The following is a 22,598-nucleotide window of genomic DNA, read 5'->3' on the forward strand; positions in this document are numbered from 1 at the left end:
CAGGTGAAATGGATCTCTAATTTTATTTTCTAATATTAGCCTGTACTGAGGCAATGTTAATCTCAGAAAATGAGTCAGGTAGTGGCTTCTCTTCTTCCCATCCTCCAACACAGTGTATCTACAACAGGGATTGCTGGCTCCTTGAAGGGTCTGTAGAACTTCTCTGTGAAACCATCTGGGCCTGATGTTCTCGGCAGAGTTGGGGGAAGGCAGACTTCTGGTTAGTGATTCAGGATCTTTAAGGTTACTGATTTATCCAGGTTTTCTCTATTTCTTCTTGAGTTAATTTTGGTAACATCGTTTTCTAGAAAACTAATTTTATAAATTCATTGGCATACAGTCGTTCATGATATTCTGATGCGTTTTGAAATCTCTATAGTATATAAAGTTGTATTCTTTTCTCATTCATGACATTTTTTTTTTTTCTTTTAAAAATCAGTTTTATTCAAGGTTTGTCTATTTGGTCAAATTTTATATTGCTATTAAGATAAGATTATTTTCTGACTTCTTTAGATTTTCTTTGGAGTTCCTTTTCTGGCTTCTTGAGAACTTAACTCACTGACTTTCAATCTTCCTTGCTTTTTATACAGGCCTAACAAGTGGACCACCTCACCAGTTTCCTACAAATTTTGACAAATTCTTTGTCATGAAGTTCCAGATATTTTGTAATTTCCACTGGGATTTCCTCTTCAACTGAGTTATTTAAGAGATCTTTTTTTTTTTTTTAAGTTCCTAAGCACATTAAATTTTTTTAAAATGCTGAGTTTTATTTTACTTGCTGTGAGGCTGAAGAGTGCATCCACACATACATCTCTTAAAATAGTTAAGACTTCCTTTGTGATTTAGCATGTGGTCAATTCTTGTAAATGTTCCATGTATACTAGAAAGGAATATGTATTTCCTATGCCCTGGGTACAGAGTTCTTTTGATCTATTAGATAAAAGTTTAAATCTGGTTTTCAAAGCTTCTGAATTCTTTTTTTATTTTAGAAATTTATTATTATTATTGATTGATTTTGAGAGAGAAGAAGGGAGGGAGGGAGGGAGAAACATCGATTTGTTCCACTTATTTATGTATTCATTGGTTGATTCTTGTATGTGCCCTGACCAGGGATCGAACCCGCAACCTTGGTGTATGGGGATAATGCTCTAACCAACTGAGCTCCCTGGCTAGGGCAAAGCTTCTGCATTCTTAATAAGGTTTTTGTCTGCTTGATCTATCAGTTTCTGGTAGATTTGGTTTAAAATCTCCCACTAAGACTGTGTGCCTGTCAAATTTTTCCTTCAAAAATGTTCAGGTTCTTCTGCTTCAGAGAGTTCATGTATCACCATGGCTATGTTAGTAGGTACCTAAGTCAAAATGGCTTTATTGTCGTGGGTATTTTCATTTTATTATTATTAGTCTGTTTATCTGCGTTAATACTTTTTTCCCCCCTCAAATTCTATGTGCTCTCACATTAATATTGCTTTTAACCAGTTTTTTTTTTTTGAAAGGGGCAGTGGCCTGCTACGTCTGTATCTACTTTGTTTACAATCTTCCTGCAGAGTGTTAATTAGGTATCTCCTACGGGTGGACTTTCCACCTATCTAGTCTGTTAAGTCTATTCACACTTATGGCCAGTACCAATTATTTAGATTTATTTCTATCACATTATTTAGTATTTTCTAAATGTAATCAGCATTATTTCCTGTGTTTCCGCCCCGCCCATCTTCCTGCCTTGTGCTGTTTATGCACTTTTGCTTATCCGAGCTCTCTCCCTCATCCCCCCACCTCCATGAACATCCGGACTGGAAGCTGTGGCAAAGACTGTCAGGCTAGCTGCCTACCTCTTATCCAGTCTGCTTTGCCTACTTTGAAACAGAATAGTTATTTCTAGCTGGGTGTACTGCCGACTGGAATCAAAATGCACTTCCCAGCTTCCCTGGCAACTAGGCAGAGCAAACGAGCTGCAGCTGAAGGGCTGTGTGAGCCTTCGCGGACCATCAGGCAGCTCCGGGTGCCATCCTGGACCATCAGGGAGCCCCGGGTGCCACCCTGGACCATCAGGGAGTTCCAGGTGCCACCCTGGACCATCAGGCAGCTCCGGGTGTCATCCTGGACCATCAGGCAGCTCCGGGTGCCATCCCGGACCATCAGGGAGCTCCGGGTGCCACCCTGGGCCATCAGGGAGCTCTGGGTGCCACCCTGGGCCATCAGGGAGCTCTGGGTGCCACCCTGGACCATCAGGGAGCTCTGGGTGCCATCCCAGGCCATCAGGGAGTTCTGGGTGCCACCCTGGACCATCAGGGAGCTCTGGGTGCCATCCCGGGCCATCAGGGAGTTCTGGGTGCCACCCCGGACCATCAGGGAGCTCTGGGTGCCATCCCGGACCATCAGGGAGCTCCAGGTGCCACCCTGGACCATCAGGGAGCTCTGGGTGCCACCCTGGACCATCAGGGAGCTCTGGGTACCATCCCGGGCCATCAGGGAGTTCTGGGTGCCACCCTGGACCATCAGGGAGCTCTGGGTGCCACCCTGGACCATCAGGGAGCTCCGGGTGCCACCCTGGACCATCAGGGAGCTCTGGGTGCCACCCTGGACCATCAGGGAGCTCTGGGTGCCACCCTGGACCAGGAGAATGCATGAAAGCACGAGGATGGTAGAGCCGAAGGACGGAGGAACCTGGGACCCTAACAACCTTAGAGCTGCTGTACCAGTCCTGAGATACCTCGGCCTGTACCTCATTTACAGGACAGAGAAACACATGTCCCTCAAGCTTATAAGCTACTAACTGGGGTCTCTTTTATTAGCAGCTGAATGCAACTCCTGACACAGAAACTATAGACGTTCTAGTATTTTTATTTTTAAAAACTGCACATTTAACTACCAATTTTAGAAAAGCGATTCTTTTCTAGTCAAGTACATAAATCTAACATATTTTATAAAATCCTGTGCTCAACTCTAGTTCCTGTGTCACATGCCTTCCCGTCAGCTCGCCTTCCTTCTTGCCGGGTGAGGCAGGTAGAAGCTGACACGCGGAGAGAAGCCGAGAGACAAGAGGGAGGGGTCCAGTGGCTCCCAGTCTTTGGCTCTGGTGTCCCCATTACCCCTCCCATTCTGGAGATCTGATTATACAAACCAACAAATTGTGCTTATTTGTTGCCACTTGAGACCAAAGAATCCTGATAAAAAAAAAAAAAAATAGAAAACTACGGAACAGACATGTTCTCGTGGCATTTGCCTAATTCATCCAGAAATGGTACAGATTTAAACTCTTACAGAGGAAGTTGATTTTTTTTTTTTTTTTTTAAAAGATAACGAAGAAGAAAGTACACAGGAAAAGCACCAGAAGAGAAAGATTAAAAACGAAGGAACTAAAAATAATGGGTCCCAGAATGCTGCCTAATTTATCAAAGTTGTCAGCAGCAGCAGTTAAGAGAAAAAATATGTTCTTTAAGAAAAAACAGACTAAAGTTATCAAACAGTATTAGATCTCACAGGAGTAATAAAAAGCAGACATAACTGTCAGTAACATATCTTCTTATTTCAACTATTTAAAGCAACCTGAGGATAATACTTTAAGTATCAAACCTCCTCTTAAAACTCTACCTGGTCATTCTGTATTCATATAGGATACACAGATGGTGTATTACAGTTTAATTCAAGATTTTAAAAAAAGTCAGCCCTTGTCGTCAGCACAGGGCTGAAGTTCAGACATATGCCATAATTTATAGTTATGTAACAGTAGGATTAAAAAGCCCGAATTAAAAATTTTTTTTATCTGGGACACAAACAACTGTTTTACCCAGCCACATCAACAACAACAATTTGATTTACTATAATTACCTAAAGGAAAAACAGGAATAAAAATTCTATTTAACATTCACTTTAAATATATATTCTTCAATCTGATTTACTGTAATTACCTAAAAGGCACATCATACATACTTGTTCAGTCACATATGTCATGGATATTTAGAAAAGGAAATAATTACCTTCAATGCAAGGTTGTCTACTAAGGCGATCATAGAATTCTTAAACAAGGTGGCGGCCGTCAGGGGTCGCTTGGTCACCTCTGTAATGCTCAGTTTGCCTTCGGGCCACATATTCTTCAGCACAGGATTTGAACTGAGAAGCACAGAAACAGCAATTCAAATAGGCTCAAAAAGAATTGCCAAGCAATCCTGCTGAACCCGACTGCAGACTGAACTCACAAGGCCCAACTGGGAGAACAATTCCGTCCTGAAAATTATGCTGAAAGGTGTGTCCAAACTATACCACATTTTAAAAAACCCTCTTTAAACTTCTTTAAAGTGACATCTATATATGATGACCTAGGACCCTCAAGTAGTGAACGTGGGTCTTACGATATATACATAAAACAAAATGATTTTAGTGGTAGTTATAAGAATGAGGGCAATGATTCCCAGTGAGAGAATGATTCTCAACATTATGGTAGAAAACATGAACGGGAAATTATCTTCTGATGGAAACAAAGACTCATACAGAATAGGTAATGCAATGAAACGCCAGGCCTTTCCAAAAATACAGCTAGGACTATAAAATAATCATTTTCACGCTGTCTTCTAGCAAGTCCCTTGCCTGCAGCTAAATTTATGAGCACACTTACAGGTAGCACTGGCGGTTCTAATGTTATGGATGTGACGTTAAGACAGCTGCAGCCCAATTCCTGACATGCACTTCAGGCCAGTTTTCACGCTAACAGTGACAGATTCATTATTTGGCTCTGTGGGGATATTTTTAACAACCCGTGTGGTGGTCTCGGCTCTGATTTTCTTCCTGCTTCATTCTGGGTGCTTTTGATTTTAAAGAAATTGAAACCTGAGACGTTGCTGGCTTCCTGGAAACTTTTTTCTCTTGTCAGGTTTGTTTTTTTTTTAATTGGGGGTTGAGAAGAGAAAAGAATTAACATGGACATGTTTTTTTTGCTAATTGTGTTTACTACTGCCATCATATTGCCCACTTTTCCTCTCCTGGTATAAAACTGAGAAAATTGAGTTGGTTTCCCAAATACCTAGTAAATTTCTATATAGAGAGGCTCCAAATAATTGCTGTAAAAATGCCAGAGTCAATTGACAAAAAAGCAAAGAAGATAAATGGGGAGGTGGAGGTTTACTGGGTCTCTGAAGGAAGGCAGAGCCACACTCCTAACCCTCACCGTTGCTAGCTAGCAGTGCCAACCACCATCGAAAGTGGCTTAGGGACCCAGTTATCTTACTTTCTAGTTTCAGTCCATAACTTTCTAACGATAAGAATTTAAGGTAGTGGTTCTCAACATTTAGCGCCCATGGCGCCGAGATGCCTTCCTAACACCTGCTGAATACAGTTTCCTGTAAGCAGGGCACGTGCACTTTGAAAATTCTGATGCAAGATCACTGGCTTTTGGTCTACGCAGTTTCCACCCCAAACACTACCACTCTCACTGTTGGCCATTTTTAGAGCCTATTCCTGTACTGCTTTGTAAACTGTGTGTGCGTGTGTGTTGAAAATCAAGGAAATGAGACATTTATTATTATTATACTATTAAACAGCAGAATTGATACGTGATGAATCCAAATAGACACATACAATCATTTTAAAGAGAAAGAACTTTTAAGCCAGTTAAGTCATGAATGTAATATTAACAAAACAGTTTCCAAACATTTAAAGGAATCCTTTTCTGGGACCCTTGTGCACTGCTGGTGGGAATAAAAATTGGTGCAGTCACCATGGAAAACATTATGGAGGGTCCTCAAAAAGTTATAAATGAAACTGTTTTATGATCCAGTGATTCCATTTCTGGGTATATATCTGAAGAAACCCAAAACACTAGTTCAGAAGAATATGTGCACCCCTATGTTCACCGCAGTGTTATTTACAATAGCCAAGATATGGAAGCAGCCCAAGTGTCCATAAATAGACGAATGGATAAAATAGTTGTGGTGCATCTATACAATGGAATACTACTTGGCCATAAAAAAGCATGAAACCTTATCATTTGCTACAGCATGGATGGACCCGGAGGGTATTATGCTCAGTGAAATAAGTCAGACAGAGAAAGACAAATACCATATGATTTCACTTATATGTGGAATCTAAAGAACAAAATAAATGAACAAGCGAAACAGATACAGACTCATAGACACAGAGACCTGATGGTTGCCAGAGGGGAGGGGCAATGGTGGGCTGGGTGAAAAAGGTGCATACATATTGTGCAATATATGTCAAAGCGTTTAGTACAAAGATAGTAAAATTTAATCCTACCTGTTATACATGAGGCGCTTGAAATCTTGAAATAAAGTGTCTTTATTTTTGTCAATAAAACCGATGACCGAATAGCTAATAGAGGAAAAAACAAAGAAAACGTGCATTACCCACCAAGCAAGAGCCACATTTAAGCTTTTGTAGAAACCTACACGGGCCCTTCCACTGTGAATTATGCAGTCAGTCTACAGGCTGGTTCTGTCCTCCACGGTCACTGTTGAGGGATATCAAATTTATCTCCTACATAAAGGGGCCATTGTTTCTACTCCTTAAAAGGAGAGCAAACATCATCACCAGCCACACACGGGAACTAAGCCTCGTCGGCTGGGAGGCCAGGGGACTTGCCTAAGGTTCGCTCAGTGGGCTCGGGGTGGGGTGAAAGAATCCAAGGAGAACCGTGAAGGATGGCAAGAGCTGGGTAAGCAGAGGAGAGAGGAAAGGCCGATGGCACCGGGGGACAGGCTAAGGGAGGGGGCGGAAGCAGGCCCGGGCGCTGCGTTCTGGGGACACGAGGCGGCGCATTCGGCGCTTGGAGCAGGGGAAGGGAGCAGGGTCCGACCGTCCCGCAGCTGGTGAGAAAGGGGCATGGGGGCTGTCCTGCTGCGGCGGCTGGCATGGGCTCTGGGTGGAGCAAACTCAGGGCTGGGTATAACAGTCAGGGAGGACTCAGGGAGATTAGGACGGAGGCTGGGAGACGAGCAGACAGGAACCAGATGCTGCTGCTCCTTACAGCTGTTTCCTAACCCGTCTATGTGTTTCCTTGGCAATCACATCAATGTGCACAATTCTCAGATCTCTAACGCGGAGCCCTTGCCAATGTTCCAGCCTTATGTATTTAATTCTGCCAGAGAGTCCCCTCAGGCTACGTGCCCATGGGCCCTTCAAGATCACCGGGTCCGAAATTATTCCCTTGCCTCCCCCACCCTAGGTTTTCTTCCTAATACCTTCAAGTCATTTTAGACTGAATCTCTGAAGTCACCTGACTCAATCTATTGTTTAACTCATAAAACTCAAACTTCAAAATCCTTATTTTTGGCCTTCAAGGCTCATGATGCCTTGATCTGAACCTATTTCTCCAGGCATTTCTACTTGTCTCTGCTCCAAAAGGATGCGCTCCAGTCAAATGGGCCTGGCTGCTATTTTCTGAATATTTTTAGCACTCTTCCCACTTGTTCCTGCAAAAATAATTCCTAGCATCCAAGGACTGCATCCAAGGACCTGAGGCAGCACCAGCCTTCCTGGGTTTACCACGCACAGCTAGAGGTATGATATCATTCCCTTATTCTGCATTCTGACAACTCACATGGCAATTATTTTAGGCCATCTTTTATTGTACCAATCTATGTATGTAAATGTGTGTATATATACGTGTGTAATTATTTATACAGGTAATATATAAATTTATGTCTATAAATACATACGCACAAGCATATGTGTATGTATGCATCTTACACGGAAAGCTGTGGGCAGGGACCATACTTTATAAAGTATTGTGCACACAAAAGATACCCAGTAAAAACCTAGAATAAAGGATTGGAGGGCTTGAGGAGAGAAGGGGATCTCGGAGGCACAAATACACTCAAAGAGGTCGGCTAGAGCTCTGGGGGTTGGGAAACCGAGTTATTGTCTCAGCTCTTCCACAAACATGCTCTGTGACCTTGGGTATGAGTTTTACACACTCTGCATTAGTTTCTTCATCTGTAAAACAATGGGGCTGACCTCGGTGGTCTCTAAGGCCTCTGACCAGCTAGGCTTTTATGCCCTTTCGAGCTAGAGGCCTGGGTTTTCAGTGCGAGATATCTGTGCGGTGCTGGGTCCTCCCTCTTCAGTATCCTGGAACCTGGGAACAGGACCAGAAAAAGTGGAAACTGGTGCCCTAGCAGCACTAATGGCTAGTTTGACAGATGGCGTGATCATTTTTGAGCCATATTATTTCATGATTCCAGAGTTTTAATTTAAATCAGGAACGGCTATTAAAATTTCTTCAGATGTCTTTTCAGCATTTAGAGATCATCATTTGCTTTTCTGTTGTTGTTTCATCTCTTCCTATAATGGGTTTTATGAATATGAACAGAATTCCTAATGTAAACCATAAGGAGAAAGAACAAAAGGGCGTTTTAAATAATAAGACAAGGAGCAGTGTTCAGTGGCCAAAGCCTACTGCGTACAGTGGGCTGAAAAATGCCCTCCTGGAAAACATCCACGTCAAATTCCCTAGAACCTGCGAATGCTGACCTTATACCGTAAAAGGTGTGATTTGCTGGAGGATCAGGAGAGGAAAAGCTTACACTGTATTTCCCAGGTGGGCCCTAAATGCCATCTCAAGTGTAGTTTAGGGATAGAGGCAGAGGAGATTCAACACAGACACACCCAAGAGGAGGAGGCACTGTGAACACAGAGGCAGAGGCTGGAGTGATGGGGCTGTAAGCCAAGGAATGCCTGAGGCCACCAGAAGCTAGAAAAGGCTCTTCCCTAGAGCCTCCAGACACCTAGATTTCAAGCTTCTGGTCTCCCGAACTGTGAAAGAATAAATTTCTCCTGTTTTAAGCCATTAATTTAAGGTAATTTGTTACATCAGTCCTAGGAAACGAAAACAGTAAGGTAGTTCTATTTTTTAGTTATATTTTCTTATCAATGTCAACTTTCACTGCAATTAGAAAAATGTGGCTCGTGCAAATTTCACTTTTCAAATAATATCTGAAAAATAATACGGCAAAACTGGTTTTTGCTCACCGACTCACCCAACTGCTGCGGTTCTTACACACAGTGGCAACTCTCACCTCAGGGCCCGTACATCTGCTGCCTGGAACACCCTCTCTTCTCCCTCCCCTCTTCTCAGTTCTTTGCCCTGACTTAGCCTCTTTTACTTTTAGGACTTTTAGCTTCTCCAGGGAAAGGCCTATCTCATCTCCTGCTCTATCCCAGTTCTTAACATGCTCCATGATTGATTTATCCATTGCTTCATTTTGACCGACTGCCAGCTCTGCCAGGAACTATGCATGGCCACATAGTGTGGGCTCAATAAATGTTTGAAAAGCAAGGCATGAATGACGTTATGCCGACTTTTTTCTTCTTTTCCGGGTGAAAAGATTAAAAGAGGTATACAAAATGACTGAAAATGAGGCGAATGAATAGGAAAACGGATATTCTCCCCCTGGTTATATTTTCTGAAGTGAGGCTGCCTGCAAACCATCACGTCAGGGAACAAAGTAAAGATACTCACACTACATCACCTGCGTAATGTCGAATTCGAAAATCCCGATCAAACTCCAGCATCTTGTCTGAGGCACAGAGCTAAGGAATCAAGGAGGAGATTATTTTGAAAATAGCCATTGACACTTTCCTAAAAATGTATTCCAATTTCACAGAAGATGGTAATACTGTTACAAATTGTGATAGCACTATGGATGAAATCACACTGTGTAGGGCTCCATTTAAGTGTCTTGCTTGTGTGGCAGACAGAGCTTTCCCCAGAAACCCACACAGCACCCCCTGCTGTTGAATATGGCAAATGACCAAGTTCTGGACAATGGAAGGAGAGCGGAACTGAGGCGAGGCTGTTCCAGGCCAAAGCTGGTTGGTTAGAAGAGGGCGATTCTCCTCTGTACTTTCTTTTCCCCTCCCATTTGCCTGGATGCAGACAAGGACAGTGCCTAGGGGATGGAAGAGCCGGAAGATGAAGGAAGTCTTGATCCCTGAGAGAGAGACAGGCTTCTATTGTCTATGACACTTAAGTCTTGGCTGCTATCTTAATGCGGCCCAGCCTACCCTGACTGACACTTTCTTTCTTCATGTTCCACTTACGGAGGGCATTTGAGGGCTTGCTGTCTGCCAGGCACATACATCTTATATCTCATATCCTCACAACTGATATTTGAAGTGTTATGAGCTCTCTCTTTTTTTTTTTTCCCCCCACACATGGAATCTAAGGCTCAAAAAGGGTTAGGCAATTGGCAGAAGGCGGCTTGCCTAGGAAGTGGCAGCTCTGGGAAGGATTCCTGGGACCGAATGTAATATCTGTGCTTCCTACGTACACAGTAAGTAGCCCGGCTCACCTGTCTTTTGCTAAGCTGGGGCTCCAGGTGAGGCCTGTCATTTCACAGAGATCCACATGAAGAGGAATGCTTTCCAGAAAGGCAGTTTTTATATAGCCCCGGTGGTCTCTATAACTTTCTGCAATTTTCCTTGTTATAGTAGCATCTAGACTTCTTGGATCACTTCATATCCCTTAAGTTCTAAGGCAGATGCCTCAAGAAGGCATGAACCATTGAGTGCAGCTATGCACAAAAAACACTCAGGTTGTAGTGTTCGGTAACAAACATCCCTAAACCAGGAAGGTGGGATCCATGCCAATAACTAGATTGTTAAAGGAATTAGTCTATTAGCCCAATAAGTGAATAAAGTCAGACAGGAAATTAGACTTCTGATGTTCAAACCTTGGCTCTACCATCCACTTGCTCTGTCTCCTCTAATAATCACATCTGAGAGAGTCGTTTTGAAGGTTAAACAAACTATGGAGACCAAATAACATACAGAGGAGGGTTCTACAAAATACGTGACTCTTCTTTCCTTCTCTTAGTAACCACTTTTTAAAAATACTCACCTGAGGATATGTTTTCATTGATTTTTTGTTAGAGAGAGAGGAGGGGAGAGGGGAAGAGAGAGAGAGAGAAACATCAGTCAGTTGCCTCCTGTGTGCGCCCTGACTGGGGACAGAACCCACAAGCTTTACGGGGTGTGGGACGGCGCTCCAACCAACTGAGCCACCCGGCCGGGGCCGTTATTAACCACTTTTGTAAGACCCTTTCATTTATAAAATCCCCAAAGGAAAAAGACCTGAGAGATATCTATACTAATTAACTATCCTTACATTTGGATACATTTGGATTCACAGTGATGAAAATATCCTGACAGCTTGGTTATTTCATTTCTTTCCTTCATTAGGCAAAAATCCCAGAAAAGAACACAATTTAAAATTCCCCATCTTTGGGCCTGTCTGGGGGATGATGCGGGAGGAAGGAGCCACCTGGTTTGAGAGATGGCAAAACCTGGGGTCCCACATTTAAAAAAGGAAGGAAGGCTTATCTCTACGAAATTACTGTTCAACATTTCCTATCAAATCAGTAGCAACTGCTTAAATGTACTACGTACAGTTGCTATCTTCAGAATGAGATTACATTTCAAAATACTTGGTTGACAAATTTAATTCAGGTGCATAAATGGCCAAGGTGAAACATATCAATATGAGGTAATTTCCCATGTGAGAGTCACGGTTATTTATTTAAATGAAATAGAGCCTTGCATGTTTTAATTTAAAATGCAATGTTCTGTAAGATTTATTTGGTGTGATTGTAACCCATTCAATTCAAATTTGACAAACACTGATTGTCTATCATCCGATAGGCACAATTCTCTGGTAGGCACAATTTTCTGCCAGTCTCCAAAACCTGAACTGTGATTATAAAAGACATTATTCATCTCGCCATCAAAAACAGGACATTGGCCCATGTAATCATGCCATCTCTAAAAACATCATTCTAACATCTGTAATACTTTCAAAATAAAGATAAAATTTAAAAAACCCAGTAAATAATAAATAAATAAAGGAAGGAAGAACAAAATAAAAATAAAATAAAAACATCATTCTAAATTATTTAGGTTGCCTCTAACTTTGCTCACTGCTCTGTCCCCAGCACCTAGCATTGTACCTGAAAAATGAGAGGTACTCGGTAAGTATTTGCATTATCAATGGGAAATAATTCAGTTTCTAGTATGGCTATTTTTATTGAACCTACTGAATAATAATTTTATTCCTATTCTGGTTCTTTCTCAACTATCCCCCACCCACAGGACTGTACCCAAAAAACGAGAGGCACTTAGTAAGTATTTGCGTTATAAACGTGCAATAACTAAAGGGATGCCTCTAACCTGAGCCCCAATGTCCAAGATCAGACTGGAGTGTGTGAAAGCTGACTGTCGGAGGGCTAAAGTCAATCCTCAGTAACAGCCAAGGAGGATATTTTAGAAATAAACTGTCCTAAAAGAAATACCATCCAGGAACCTATATCTTGATGGTTTGTGCTTTATCTGGTTAACTGTGGAATCTTCCTATTCTGATTATATAATTTCAAAGGGGACAAAGTTAGAGAAAAGAGTTTTTTGTGCTGAAAATGGCAGTGCATCATAGAGTTACATGGAATTAAGGGGGAGCAGAAACGGGTGCCCCTTTTTTGTGGAAGTGAAGACGCATGGGGACTGCTTTTCCTTCAGCGTACGGTTGCTAGACAAGCTTATATTTGTAGGAAACGCTTGGGGGGTGATGGTGGACCCCTCCTAGGACAAATATTAATGGCATACTACACATGAGGCACAGCATAAGCTCTGATAACCGCACCTACCGCCAATTATTCAGAAATATGATCTGTGGGTAACATTTTTAGAACGTGAGACATGGGGAGTTAAAAGGATACCCGGGCGCTTAAGGAACAAGTTTCCTTGTAACAACTAGAATTACAGCTAGAATGTCTTTTTTTAAGAAAGTCACGTGGTCTGGCAAAGCACACATACTACATTTGATAACTGAGGCTTACAGTAAAAAGTCAAGGACAAAAGCATATTCAGTGCCAGAATTATCAGAGGCAGGAGCAAAATTCTAGCACATGAACAGGGACTCTATACCTATTGGTTATCAATGACATCATCATTTTACGGTTTCTAGTAAATGGAGCGGTCTGTGGCGCCCTCTCCTGGACGGTATGAATTTTATCCATCTTGTCACCCTATGAGCCAGAGAAGGCAGAATTTATCCACAGCAATAAATCATTTAATGAATGTTTACGGCCTTAGTTGAGTGGACACTGTTGTAACCCAACATATTAAGTCATTTAAGACTCTCAAACAACGAGGAAAACTTTACGGATAAAAACGAGAGGAAGTTCTCAGTACACACATTACCTTTCGGCTGGAAAAGTGCCCGTGTTTGCCCAATTTACTGTTCAGCGCTTCGAGGAACATTTCGTCGGTGACTTTGCCGACGTTCATGCAGGCGTCGTCGAGGATTGCAATGATCCCCTTGTGCTGCTGCTCCACGAGGTCCACAATGATCTGATTGTTGAAGTAGTCGATCTGCAGGACACAGCAAAGGAGCCATCCCAACGGGAACGGAAACCAGGACACGTGGAACACCAGTGCCTCCGCGTGCGCTGGGAGTTTACGTCCAGCTCCCTTGCTGGGAAACATGTGAGCGACACCGCTGAGGTCTCACTCTAAAATTCTGTCAGGGGCTTACTGGTTCGTTTGTTTGTTGACTTGGTAACCTGAAACACTTTGTCTTAGATGAGTGTAGCTCAAGGCAAAAATTATGAAGTAGATAGTGTTTCTCCCATCGCTAACGCTTGTTTTACTCGTCTCCATGGCCTGCACCTGACTGTACTCCTGCACACTCTCAGTCGCCCAACCCATTCGCCATTAACCACAAGGCCTAGGTTCCACTCTGCGCCAGCAAATGACCTTAAAGTATTATTTGGTACATAATTTGATGAAGTGAAGGTATTATGCAGAACTGGCTTTTTAAAAATTTTATGTATTTTTATTGATTTCAGAGAGAGGAAAGGAGAGGTAGAGAGAGAGCTAGAAACATCAGTGATGAGAGAGTCATTGATCGGCTGCAGCCTGCAACCCGGGCATGTGCCCTGACCGGGAATCGAACCCCGATCGCCTGGATCCTAGGCCGACGCTCAACCGCTGAGCCACGCCCGGCCGGGCAGAACTGGCATTTTCAGTTACATGGACCTGGATTAAAATCCAAAAGAGCATCTCTTCCGGTTTCCCAAAGTTAACAAGCATACATGGGTTTAGCAGAGTGTTGATGTTTCTCAGGGCATAGCATAAAACATTCAATCCTGACAAATATTACAGCTCACAAAGAGCCACGAAAGGAGAGATGACGAAAAAACGTGATGCACAGGCAAGAAGTGGAAATAAAATGCATGTTAAGCGTCTTCTGGCGAGGGTGTCAGAGAACAGGAATCACATCAACTGAAGACTCGATGTCAGTTAGTTTACAAACCAGAGGCAGCGGCAAAAAGAAGCGAGAGAGAAAAAAAAGAGGAAGGAGAAGAAACTGAATCTGGAGCCAAGTTCAGCCAGTTCTAAAGGCAAAAGTTGCTGCTCTGAATACCCTATAGAGGATGCCAAACTCTTACCCAACAGACATGCCCCAGAAAGCCCGCGGGGCATCGGCCACAGGGCGGAGATGCTAAGCCCACCGGGATAACTCAGCATCCTCTGGGCACCCACGGGGGGGCTTTTTAAATGAGAGAAATCCCACCTACCAACCCTGACAATGAACTGTATTTACACACACCCCCCCCTCAAAAAAGAAAAGCTAAAATTTTGGTGTTTCACGTACCCAAGACGATTTTTAAAAAATACCTAAAAATATCGGTAAGATCTGACCCGGTCAGTGACGTGAGAGGCACGAGGACGCCCCGGGGCCACTCACGTGCTTCCAGGGGATGCCTTCCCGCTGGTACTCCTCCTGCTCCTGTTTCAGCACCAGCTGGATGAACAGCTGCTGCAGCTTCTCGTTGCAATAGTTGATGCAGAACTGCTCAAAGCTGCGAGGAAAGGAGCACGCCATGTTCGAGCCAATAAAGAGTAAACAACAGAGGTCTGTGTTTCTTTTTGGTTAATCCTCACATGAGGAAGTTTTTTCCATTGATTTTTCTTAGAGAGAGTGGAAGGGAGGGAGGGAGAGACACAGACACACACACACTCGACTGGTTGCCTCCCACACTCACGGTCCAACCTGCAACCCAGGTATATGCCCTTGACCGGGAATTGAACCCGTGACCCTCCAGTGCGGGGGTGGGGCTGGCGCTCTAACCGCTGAGCCACATGGGCCAGGGCAATAGGAGAATTTTATTTATTTATTTATTTTTTAAAATATATCTTTATTGATTTCAGAGAGAGGAAAGGAGAGGGAGAGAGAGCTAGAAACATCAATGATGAGAGAGTCATTGATCGAGCCCGCAACCCGGGCATGTGCCCTGACCGGGAATCGAACCCTGATCGCCTGGATCCTAGGTTGACGCTTAACTGCTGAGCCACGCCCAGCAGGGCAATAGGAGAGTTTTAAAGTAGCTAATCTGCTGTACCTGTTGTTGTCAAAGATCTCAAAGCCATAGATATCCAAGACTCCAATCACAGTGTTTTTCCCGTGGACCGTGGTGTCGTAGTTCTTGACCTCGATAATGTCATTGATGCGGGTCACGATCCAACAGAAAAGGCGCTCATATATTGCCTGTGAGGGAAACAACATGGTAACATTCCTGCCCGTTGGGGATCGAGTCTCTTCAGGCTCGGGGCACGTTCTGAATTCCTATCCTGCCCGCCTGACCCTTAGGCAGAGCTGTGGTGGCCCGAAGCAGAGTGAGAAACGCAGGTGGCCTGATGGAAAGCACACACAACGCGATGGATGCGAAACTCAACAGTTTGGCTTTTTAAGATTATCACCAGCTGCCACACATGCTGTATGTATCCCAGCAACACCCCCCAGGTATGTCTGTGGGCCCAGCTACTTCAATAATTTCCCTGCTCCCCCAGGCAAGTCACTTCCCTGCTGTTTTCATCTCAACTGTATAAAGCGGGAAAGCGACGCGTTAGTAACTACGTTCCACAAGAGCTCCATCCCTCTGAAAGACAGAAATACCGATTTATAGTGCGAAATAAAGATCTGGGCCAACTCCCTTGAGTTTGAACTCCCTTGAGAATCAAATGTGCATCCAGCAAACACGTGAGGATGCAGGGGCCACGCTGCGTGCAAAGGTCCGAGCGTGCTCCGCAACGCCCCGCCTTTAGGAAGCCTTTCCTCTCCTCGCCGCCCCCCTCCTGCCACCTGCCTCTCACCCACCCACATCGATACCCACCGCCCGCTTCCTCACCTCCCTGCACCCCGCTCCTCTCCGCTTAGCCCGCGGCCCCACCCGCGGCCCCACCGAGAGGGCTCATCGCGACGCCCAGCATCTCTGGAGAGGCACTTTCCCGTCATCTCACTCACAGACTCAGCGCTCAGCTCAGTGTCCCCTCTCTCTTGAAACCTCCCCTCCAGGATTCAGGACACTGACCGCACTTTCCTAATTTTCTGTTTGTTCCACGGGCTGCCCCTTCTTGGTGGCCTCTGGCAGGTCTCCCTCTGCCTGACCTGGGAAGCTGGGGGTTCCTCCTGGTCCTCTCCACCCTCTGACCCCTCTCTGAGTGCTGTCACCCAACATTAAACAGTAGCAATAAACTCCTCCTCCCAGGTGGGCTATCCCCACGCAGGCCTCTCCCCTGAGCTCCAGGCTCCTGTACCACGACCCGACGCCGTGACCTTCCCACCCCCAAAACTGTGCCTGCCCGAAGCTGAACCATGAATAAACGGCAAGAGAAAGCTTGGGAATTCGTTCACTCATTCAACAAATATCTGCTGAATACTTGTGCGTGCAGCGTGTTGGCGATACGGTGTTCAGCGGACATACACATGGTCTGTCTCCAAGGAGGCTAGGGAGTGAGGTGAAAGAACACACACACATGCACACACACGCACGCACACACGTGCGCACTAAAGGACGGGCGCGTGGGATCTGAGGAGAACTGAACCTGTGCAGTGTTCAGGGCGGCCTGGGAAGGCTTTTCTGAGAGAGGGGCTGAGATCGGGGTGAGTGAGAGTTAACCAGGCGAGAGGGGAGAGAAGAGCAATCCGAGCAGAGGAGATAGCACGTGCAGAGGTCCTGGGGCCGCGAGGAGAAAGGGATATGGACCACTTGTCAGGCCTGAGAGAGCATGCTGGAGTGAGGGGGGGGTAGATGAAGGTGTGAAGCAAGGCAGGAGAGGCAGGCTGGAGCCGGACATGGCCAGGGGTTCCCCCGATTCCATCATTCCCCAGACAAATGGGTCCTGTGGATTTTATTTTCCAAACCCAGTTGGTCTCAGCTCACCCTCTTCTCCCCCCTGCCACTGCTACCTCCCTAGTCCAAGCTGCTATTGTCTCTCTCCTGGATTACTGACATTTCCCCTTAATGAGTCTCTTTGTTGCCCTTCTTCCCCTCCTCCCCTCCCCCCTTCCTTTTCCCAACAAGATTCTCCACACTGAGGCCACAGTGATCATTTTAAAACCTCAAACTTGACGTCACTGTCCCGCCTTCAAATCCGCCACTCTCCCCTGCACTTAGATACGTTCAAATTCTTCCCAAGACTGAAACCCAAGCCCGGGACTTACAAGAATAAAGAATGGAATAGAAAGCAACCTTATCAAACAGCAAAAAAGAAGACAAAATGTTAGACTTGAAAAAAATAAAACATCTGCCACACAGAAAATGGACAAAGGGTTAAGGTTACCAACTTTTACAAACGGACGATAAAAAGAGCCCCAAAGAAACACGTACAAAGGATCTACCCAGGCAACGCTCAGAACAGATTTAAATACCTTATATGACAAGATGCTCACATACACTAGGAAATGAAAATTAAAGTAAGGAGGAGATATTACTAGGTACCCATAAAATCAGTAAATTTAATGTTTAAAATCAGTGTGCCCTTTGGCCTGGCAAGATCATTCCTGGGTGTCCACCCGGCGGAAATAAAAGCACTCGTGTGTAGGGAGATGGACTGGGCCAATGGGCTGCACTGGGATCAAAGGCAACGAGGGGAATGACTTAGGGGATGGTTAGTAAGTCACGGAACCATCGCCACACGCTGGCCGCGGACCACCAGGACGGAGCAGGCTCTACCTGTGGACCTGCAGGGGGGCGTGAGGGGCCCCGCCAGCACGGGCCCGAGGAGCGAGCCTCCTGAGCCGCCCGCCCGTCGGCTTTGCTTTTCTCAGACTGTTTTCTACAAGCGACGCTCACAGGCGGGGGTCTGACTGAGGCCGTGATGGCCAAAAAGCCTCGGGGCGGTTTCGGAAAGCCTTAACCTACTTTCAAGGGACATCTGAACGCATCCTCGTGGAAATTCACAGCAACCGCAACTGAGCCCCACCGCGGGCCCCGAGCGCGAGCCGAGCGGACCCCACCTTGGCGAAGGCGTCCCGGCCGTAGCTCGCCTCCTGCTCCGTGTGCTGCTTGTCGATGACGTCGCGCCCCGTGGCCACAGTCCGGTAGAGAAGGGCCTTCTCCACCATGTCCGTCTTGGTGGAGAGCAATTCTGCGATGATGGACACAACCTTGCCATTCTCAATGAGGGGCGTGTCTCCATCCACCACAAATTTTAAATTTCCCTGGACCAAGAGCGAAGAAACAATGAGGCTCTGAAACATCGCGTCGTTTATATAATTATGGTACATTTATCTAATTCAAAGGGACTCTGTAGCACCTATTTTCCTAAATATGTTACATATAAAAACCTAGTGCATTTCATGCATTATTTTTCTCGTCTCTAGACACCCAACTCTTTTCATTTTCAGTCTATGTTTTGGATGGATAGATGTTTTATATTTTTATGTAGTCAAGTCTATGAATCTTTTGCTTATGCATCTTTCTTGGGTGTCATACTCAGACCATCTGTGCTCCAAAGATTTTATAAGTTTTTAATATTTTCTTCTAATAGTTGTACAGTTTTTTCTTACATTTAAGCTTTTAGTCCACCCAGAATTTGTTTGCAGGTGGTGTAAAGAATCTTATTTTTCCTGATGGTTGGTTAGTTGCTCCAACTCTATTTATTTAGTTTAGCTTTCTGTCCTGATTTGAAATGTTACCTCTATTATATATTAAATTCCCCCGATTTTTAGTTTATTTATATTCCATTCATTCAATAAACACTAACCATCAACCGAGTGTCCAGCACTAACACAAGTGTCCAGCACATCAGTTAACCTGGTGCTTAACCTGGTGCTGAATTTTGCAACAAGTTTTAAGGTATTGTAGCTTTTATCGTCATTTAAAATCTGGTAAAAATTAGTCATGTCTCCTCTCCTCCCTTTCCCCTACCCTACTAGTCTTCTTTAATACATTTTATTTGATCTGCCTACATGTTTATTGTTCAAGGTAAATTCGAGAATCATTATGTCCCTTTAAAAACAAAATTTCTATTTGGATCCTAAAGGAGACTGTTAAACTATATTTATAAACATTTATGTCAGATCTCATTTATATTGCTATGTGATATTTTTATGTGGTCCAGATTCATTTAGAGTTACATCTTGCAACAGTAAAGTGAAAGGTCATTTTTATTCCATATTTGAATTCATGTTGTCACTCATTTATTGTAAGGTTACATGTTCACTATATGTTAAACATGTCCAATTATATAGATAGTAATAAAGGAAATGTGACACACGGCTCTTCCCTTCTGGGTTTGGTGAAGTGCAGGGAAAACACCTGGACCGTGACTTGGCCAGCGTGGTCCATGGTGCTGGCGGCCACAGGCTCTGTGCCCCTGGGCCAGTCATGCCACCCTGTAGGGCTCATTTCCCCACGTGCAAAATAAGACGATTAAAACCCCAGTCCTAAGCATCTATGATTCCACTGTTTCAAACGCTGTCAGAGATCTATTCTGTTCAAAGGATTTTAGTTTACACTGTTGGTAGTGACATCCTTGCTGAATTCTTTCATTCTCGAAATAAACCAGTTCAAAGTCGGACATACCAGTTAAGAAAATTAAGTAAAGCCACAGCCTCAAAATCTGATGTGGCTTGGAAAATCCCTCCTGATATTATAATACGATGGAGAAAACGACTGATAAGAGTAATTTCTTCAAACTGTAAGAAGTTTTCTCGACATAAATTACTTTTTAAACCTACAGGGGAAAACCCCTCAAGATCTTCTGAAAGAACATCCTGGGTCCTCCACAAGGAGGCAGCAGATTCCGAGAAGCTCCCCACTCACCACGTGAAGAATTGTAGCCAAAATTTTATACACTGTCTGAATCTCCTCAGGCTTGAAGCCAATGACTTTCATGGCATCAGCTACTACTTTGAATTCTGCAGCATCATTGATAGAGGACTAGAAATGAAAATGGAAAAGTCAAGTCACACGCATTTCATATGAACGTTAAAATAATTACGAGACTAGACTCAAGTTCAGTCAAGGTCTTGAGGCTTCTGCAGCAAGTCACTGAGCACCCGGAGAAAATAAAAATGATCTCCAGGGTAGAGACGTCCTTCGGCACACACAATGCCCACTTGCGTGTGAGAGCCACTGTCACCCAAAATAAGCACCCCGGACTTTCCTGGGACCCTCAGCGAGGGGAGCAAGTCCTGGGCTGACTCAGAGCCGCTCGTCGACAAGGGAAGGAAGCAACGTGGGACGTGAGCTCGCAAGGGGAAACACAGCCTGTGGCAGCCTCCGAGGCACATGCCTGGCTATTGTCACCTGTGGCCTTTTTTGTTCCACAATTCGCCTTTTATTTAATTATTTACTGACTGACTCTTGAAAGAGAGAGGGGCGGGGAAGGGAGGGGCAGCCACGGCCATGGGATGCCACTCTGGTAAGACACGTGGTTCCCGCCGCTTACAAAGGGACACGAGCCAGGACTCTGCCTGTGACTCCTGGAGCTGCTGCCGCCACTGTGGGTCCACGAGGAAGGTCAGCCGAGGCAGACGAGCCAAGTCCAGGGAGGATGGTGGAGGTGTAAGTTGGAGAAACAAAAACTTCTGCGTCCCGATCAGTATTGATAAGGCACCGAATTCATCAACGCTGAAACTGCCCCGTTTCAGGGCTCTTGTCATGTGAGATAATTAAGTTTCTTATTGTTTTTGGAGACGTTTGAGTCTTATCTTACTGGAAACCCCAAATACCTAAATTTTACATGGTCCCTGTATTTTAGGATAGTTAGGTAAAATTATAATACATAGAGTGTAATGCTTGATAGTTATTAAAATAATTTGATTAATTTATATTTGTTAACATGAAAAGATATTAATAATTGTGTTGTAATATAATAAAAGCAGGTTTACTGAATCAGGATTTATTGTATGAATCCATTTATAAATATATACACACATACATTGTTATCAATAGTTATTTCTGGATGATAAGCTTTAGCACATTTTTGTTTCCTTTAGGTTAATCTTTATTTTAAGCATAGACTATGACCATGTAATATTTCCTTGTTTTTATTAGAGAGGAAGGAAAAAAGGGTAGGAGGAGAGTAAGAATGGAAAACTTTGATGAAAAGGGAACCTAAGCTAAATTTAGCTTAGAGAGAAGGTTAAATATTCATTTAATTCTTGCTTTCTATGGAGGCTCTATATGACCTGGACAAAAGTAAAGTTGGTCAATAAGACAATCTGATAAAAAGGAATGTTTCTAGTCACTGGCTTTCTAAGTGTTGATTTTACAATCCTTTCTACATCTTTAGTACTTCTGGCTCATCTCAGAAGGCTGGAGTGCTGCCCTCTAATGTTTTGTTTGTTTTCAATTAATTTTCAGCAAATATCCTGCTCTCAGATAATTGTTTAAAAAAAAAAAAAAGAATCATGCAACTTAAATGCAAACAATGGAAAATTAATTGCAAAATCCTAAATATAATTTATTTCTGTGCATGGCTATAAAAATACAGGTAAACCAGTAATGCAGGTATCATTAGCTTAAGGTGAGTAACAATTAAAAAATAAAAAGAACACTTCCTACATCTTAGATCCTTTCCTTTTATAAATTCTTTTATTGCCCCCCAACTACAACAGCAATACACTTTTAATTATAGAAGACATTGAAAATATGGGAAAGCAGAACACAAATATTTGTAATCTCATCAATCCAGAATAAACAATTAAAATGTTGGTCTATTTCCCTCTATAGCTTATTTTATCCATTTGTATACAGTACCTTCTCCAAACAAGGTAGGATAATACTGTGAATACTGTTTCACAGCCTACCATCAACAAACTGTTACTAGGGTGAGCTGAAAAATGACTAGCAGAAAACCAATTAGAAATAAAAAAGTACCCGCATATGTGTGCAAGAACTCACATGCAAGGGGGAAAAAAAAGGCAAAATTTCAAAGCTAAACAGAAATGCTCCAAGGGTCACAAAACCACTTCTCAGATACATCAATAGTTGAAAAAGTAGTGAATGGGGAACTTTGATGGTCATTTCAACCAAAATGTTCTAAATTTTTCTTTTGTCTTAACAACTTGCCTTTGGCCAAATCCTATGGTATCTTCTTTTGAGGTGGATTTCCTAGTCACATCAGTATTTTTATAGTGTCCAAATAAAAGTTAAAAGAAAACACAAGATCACAGAGAGAAACTTCCTTCCTGTCAGATGGTGATAAAATATAGTAACGGGTTATTAAGCAAAGTTGTTCAGTCAATAATGCATTCACTCTCTGTCCCTGAGAATTTTAATAATAAAAGAGTCATGTATTTGCCTAAA

General features: G+C 43.6%; 1 protein-coding gene across 1 annotated transcript in view; it reads right to left on the minus strand.

Moving 5' to 3' along the window:
• Positions 1-22,598, minus strand: part of MYO1D (myosin ID) — a 242,804-nt gene that overhangs the window by 144,462 nt on the left and 75,744 nt on the right. The window contains exons 7-14 of the mRNA XM_087826041.1: positions 20,109-20,225; positions 18,299-18,502; positions 15,402-15,547; positions 14,747-14,861; positions 13,198-13,368; positions 9,467-9,537; positions 6,244-6,318; positions 3,975-4,107 (exon numbers count right to left, since the gene is read on the minus strand). Coding sequence (XP_087682167.1) covers positions 3,975-4,107; positions 6,244-6,318; positions 9,467-9,537; positions 13,198-13,368; positions 14,747-14,861; positions 15,402-15,547; positions 18,299-18,502; positions 20,109-20,225 — 1,032 coding nt within the window. The remainder of the gene's footprint in view (positions 1-3,974; positions 4,108-6,243; positions 6,319-9,466; positions 9,538-13,197; positions 13,369-14,746; positions 14,862-15,401; positions 15,548-18,298; positions 18,503-20,108; positions 20,226-22,598) is intronic.

The sequence above is a fragment of the Miniopterus natalensis genome, chromosome 17, assembly GCF_054644295.1.
Source record: "Miniopterus natalensis isolate mMinNat1 chromosome 17, mMinNat1.hap1, whole genome shotgun sequence".
NCBI classification, from domain to species: domain Eukaryota; kingdom Metazoa; phylum Chordata; class Mammalia; order Chiroptera; family Miniopteridae; genus Miniopterus; species Miniopterus natalensis.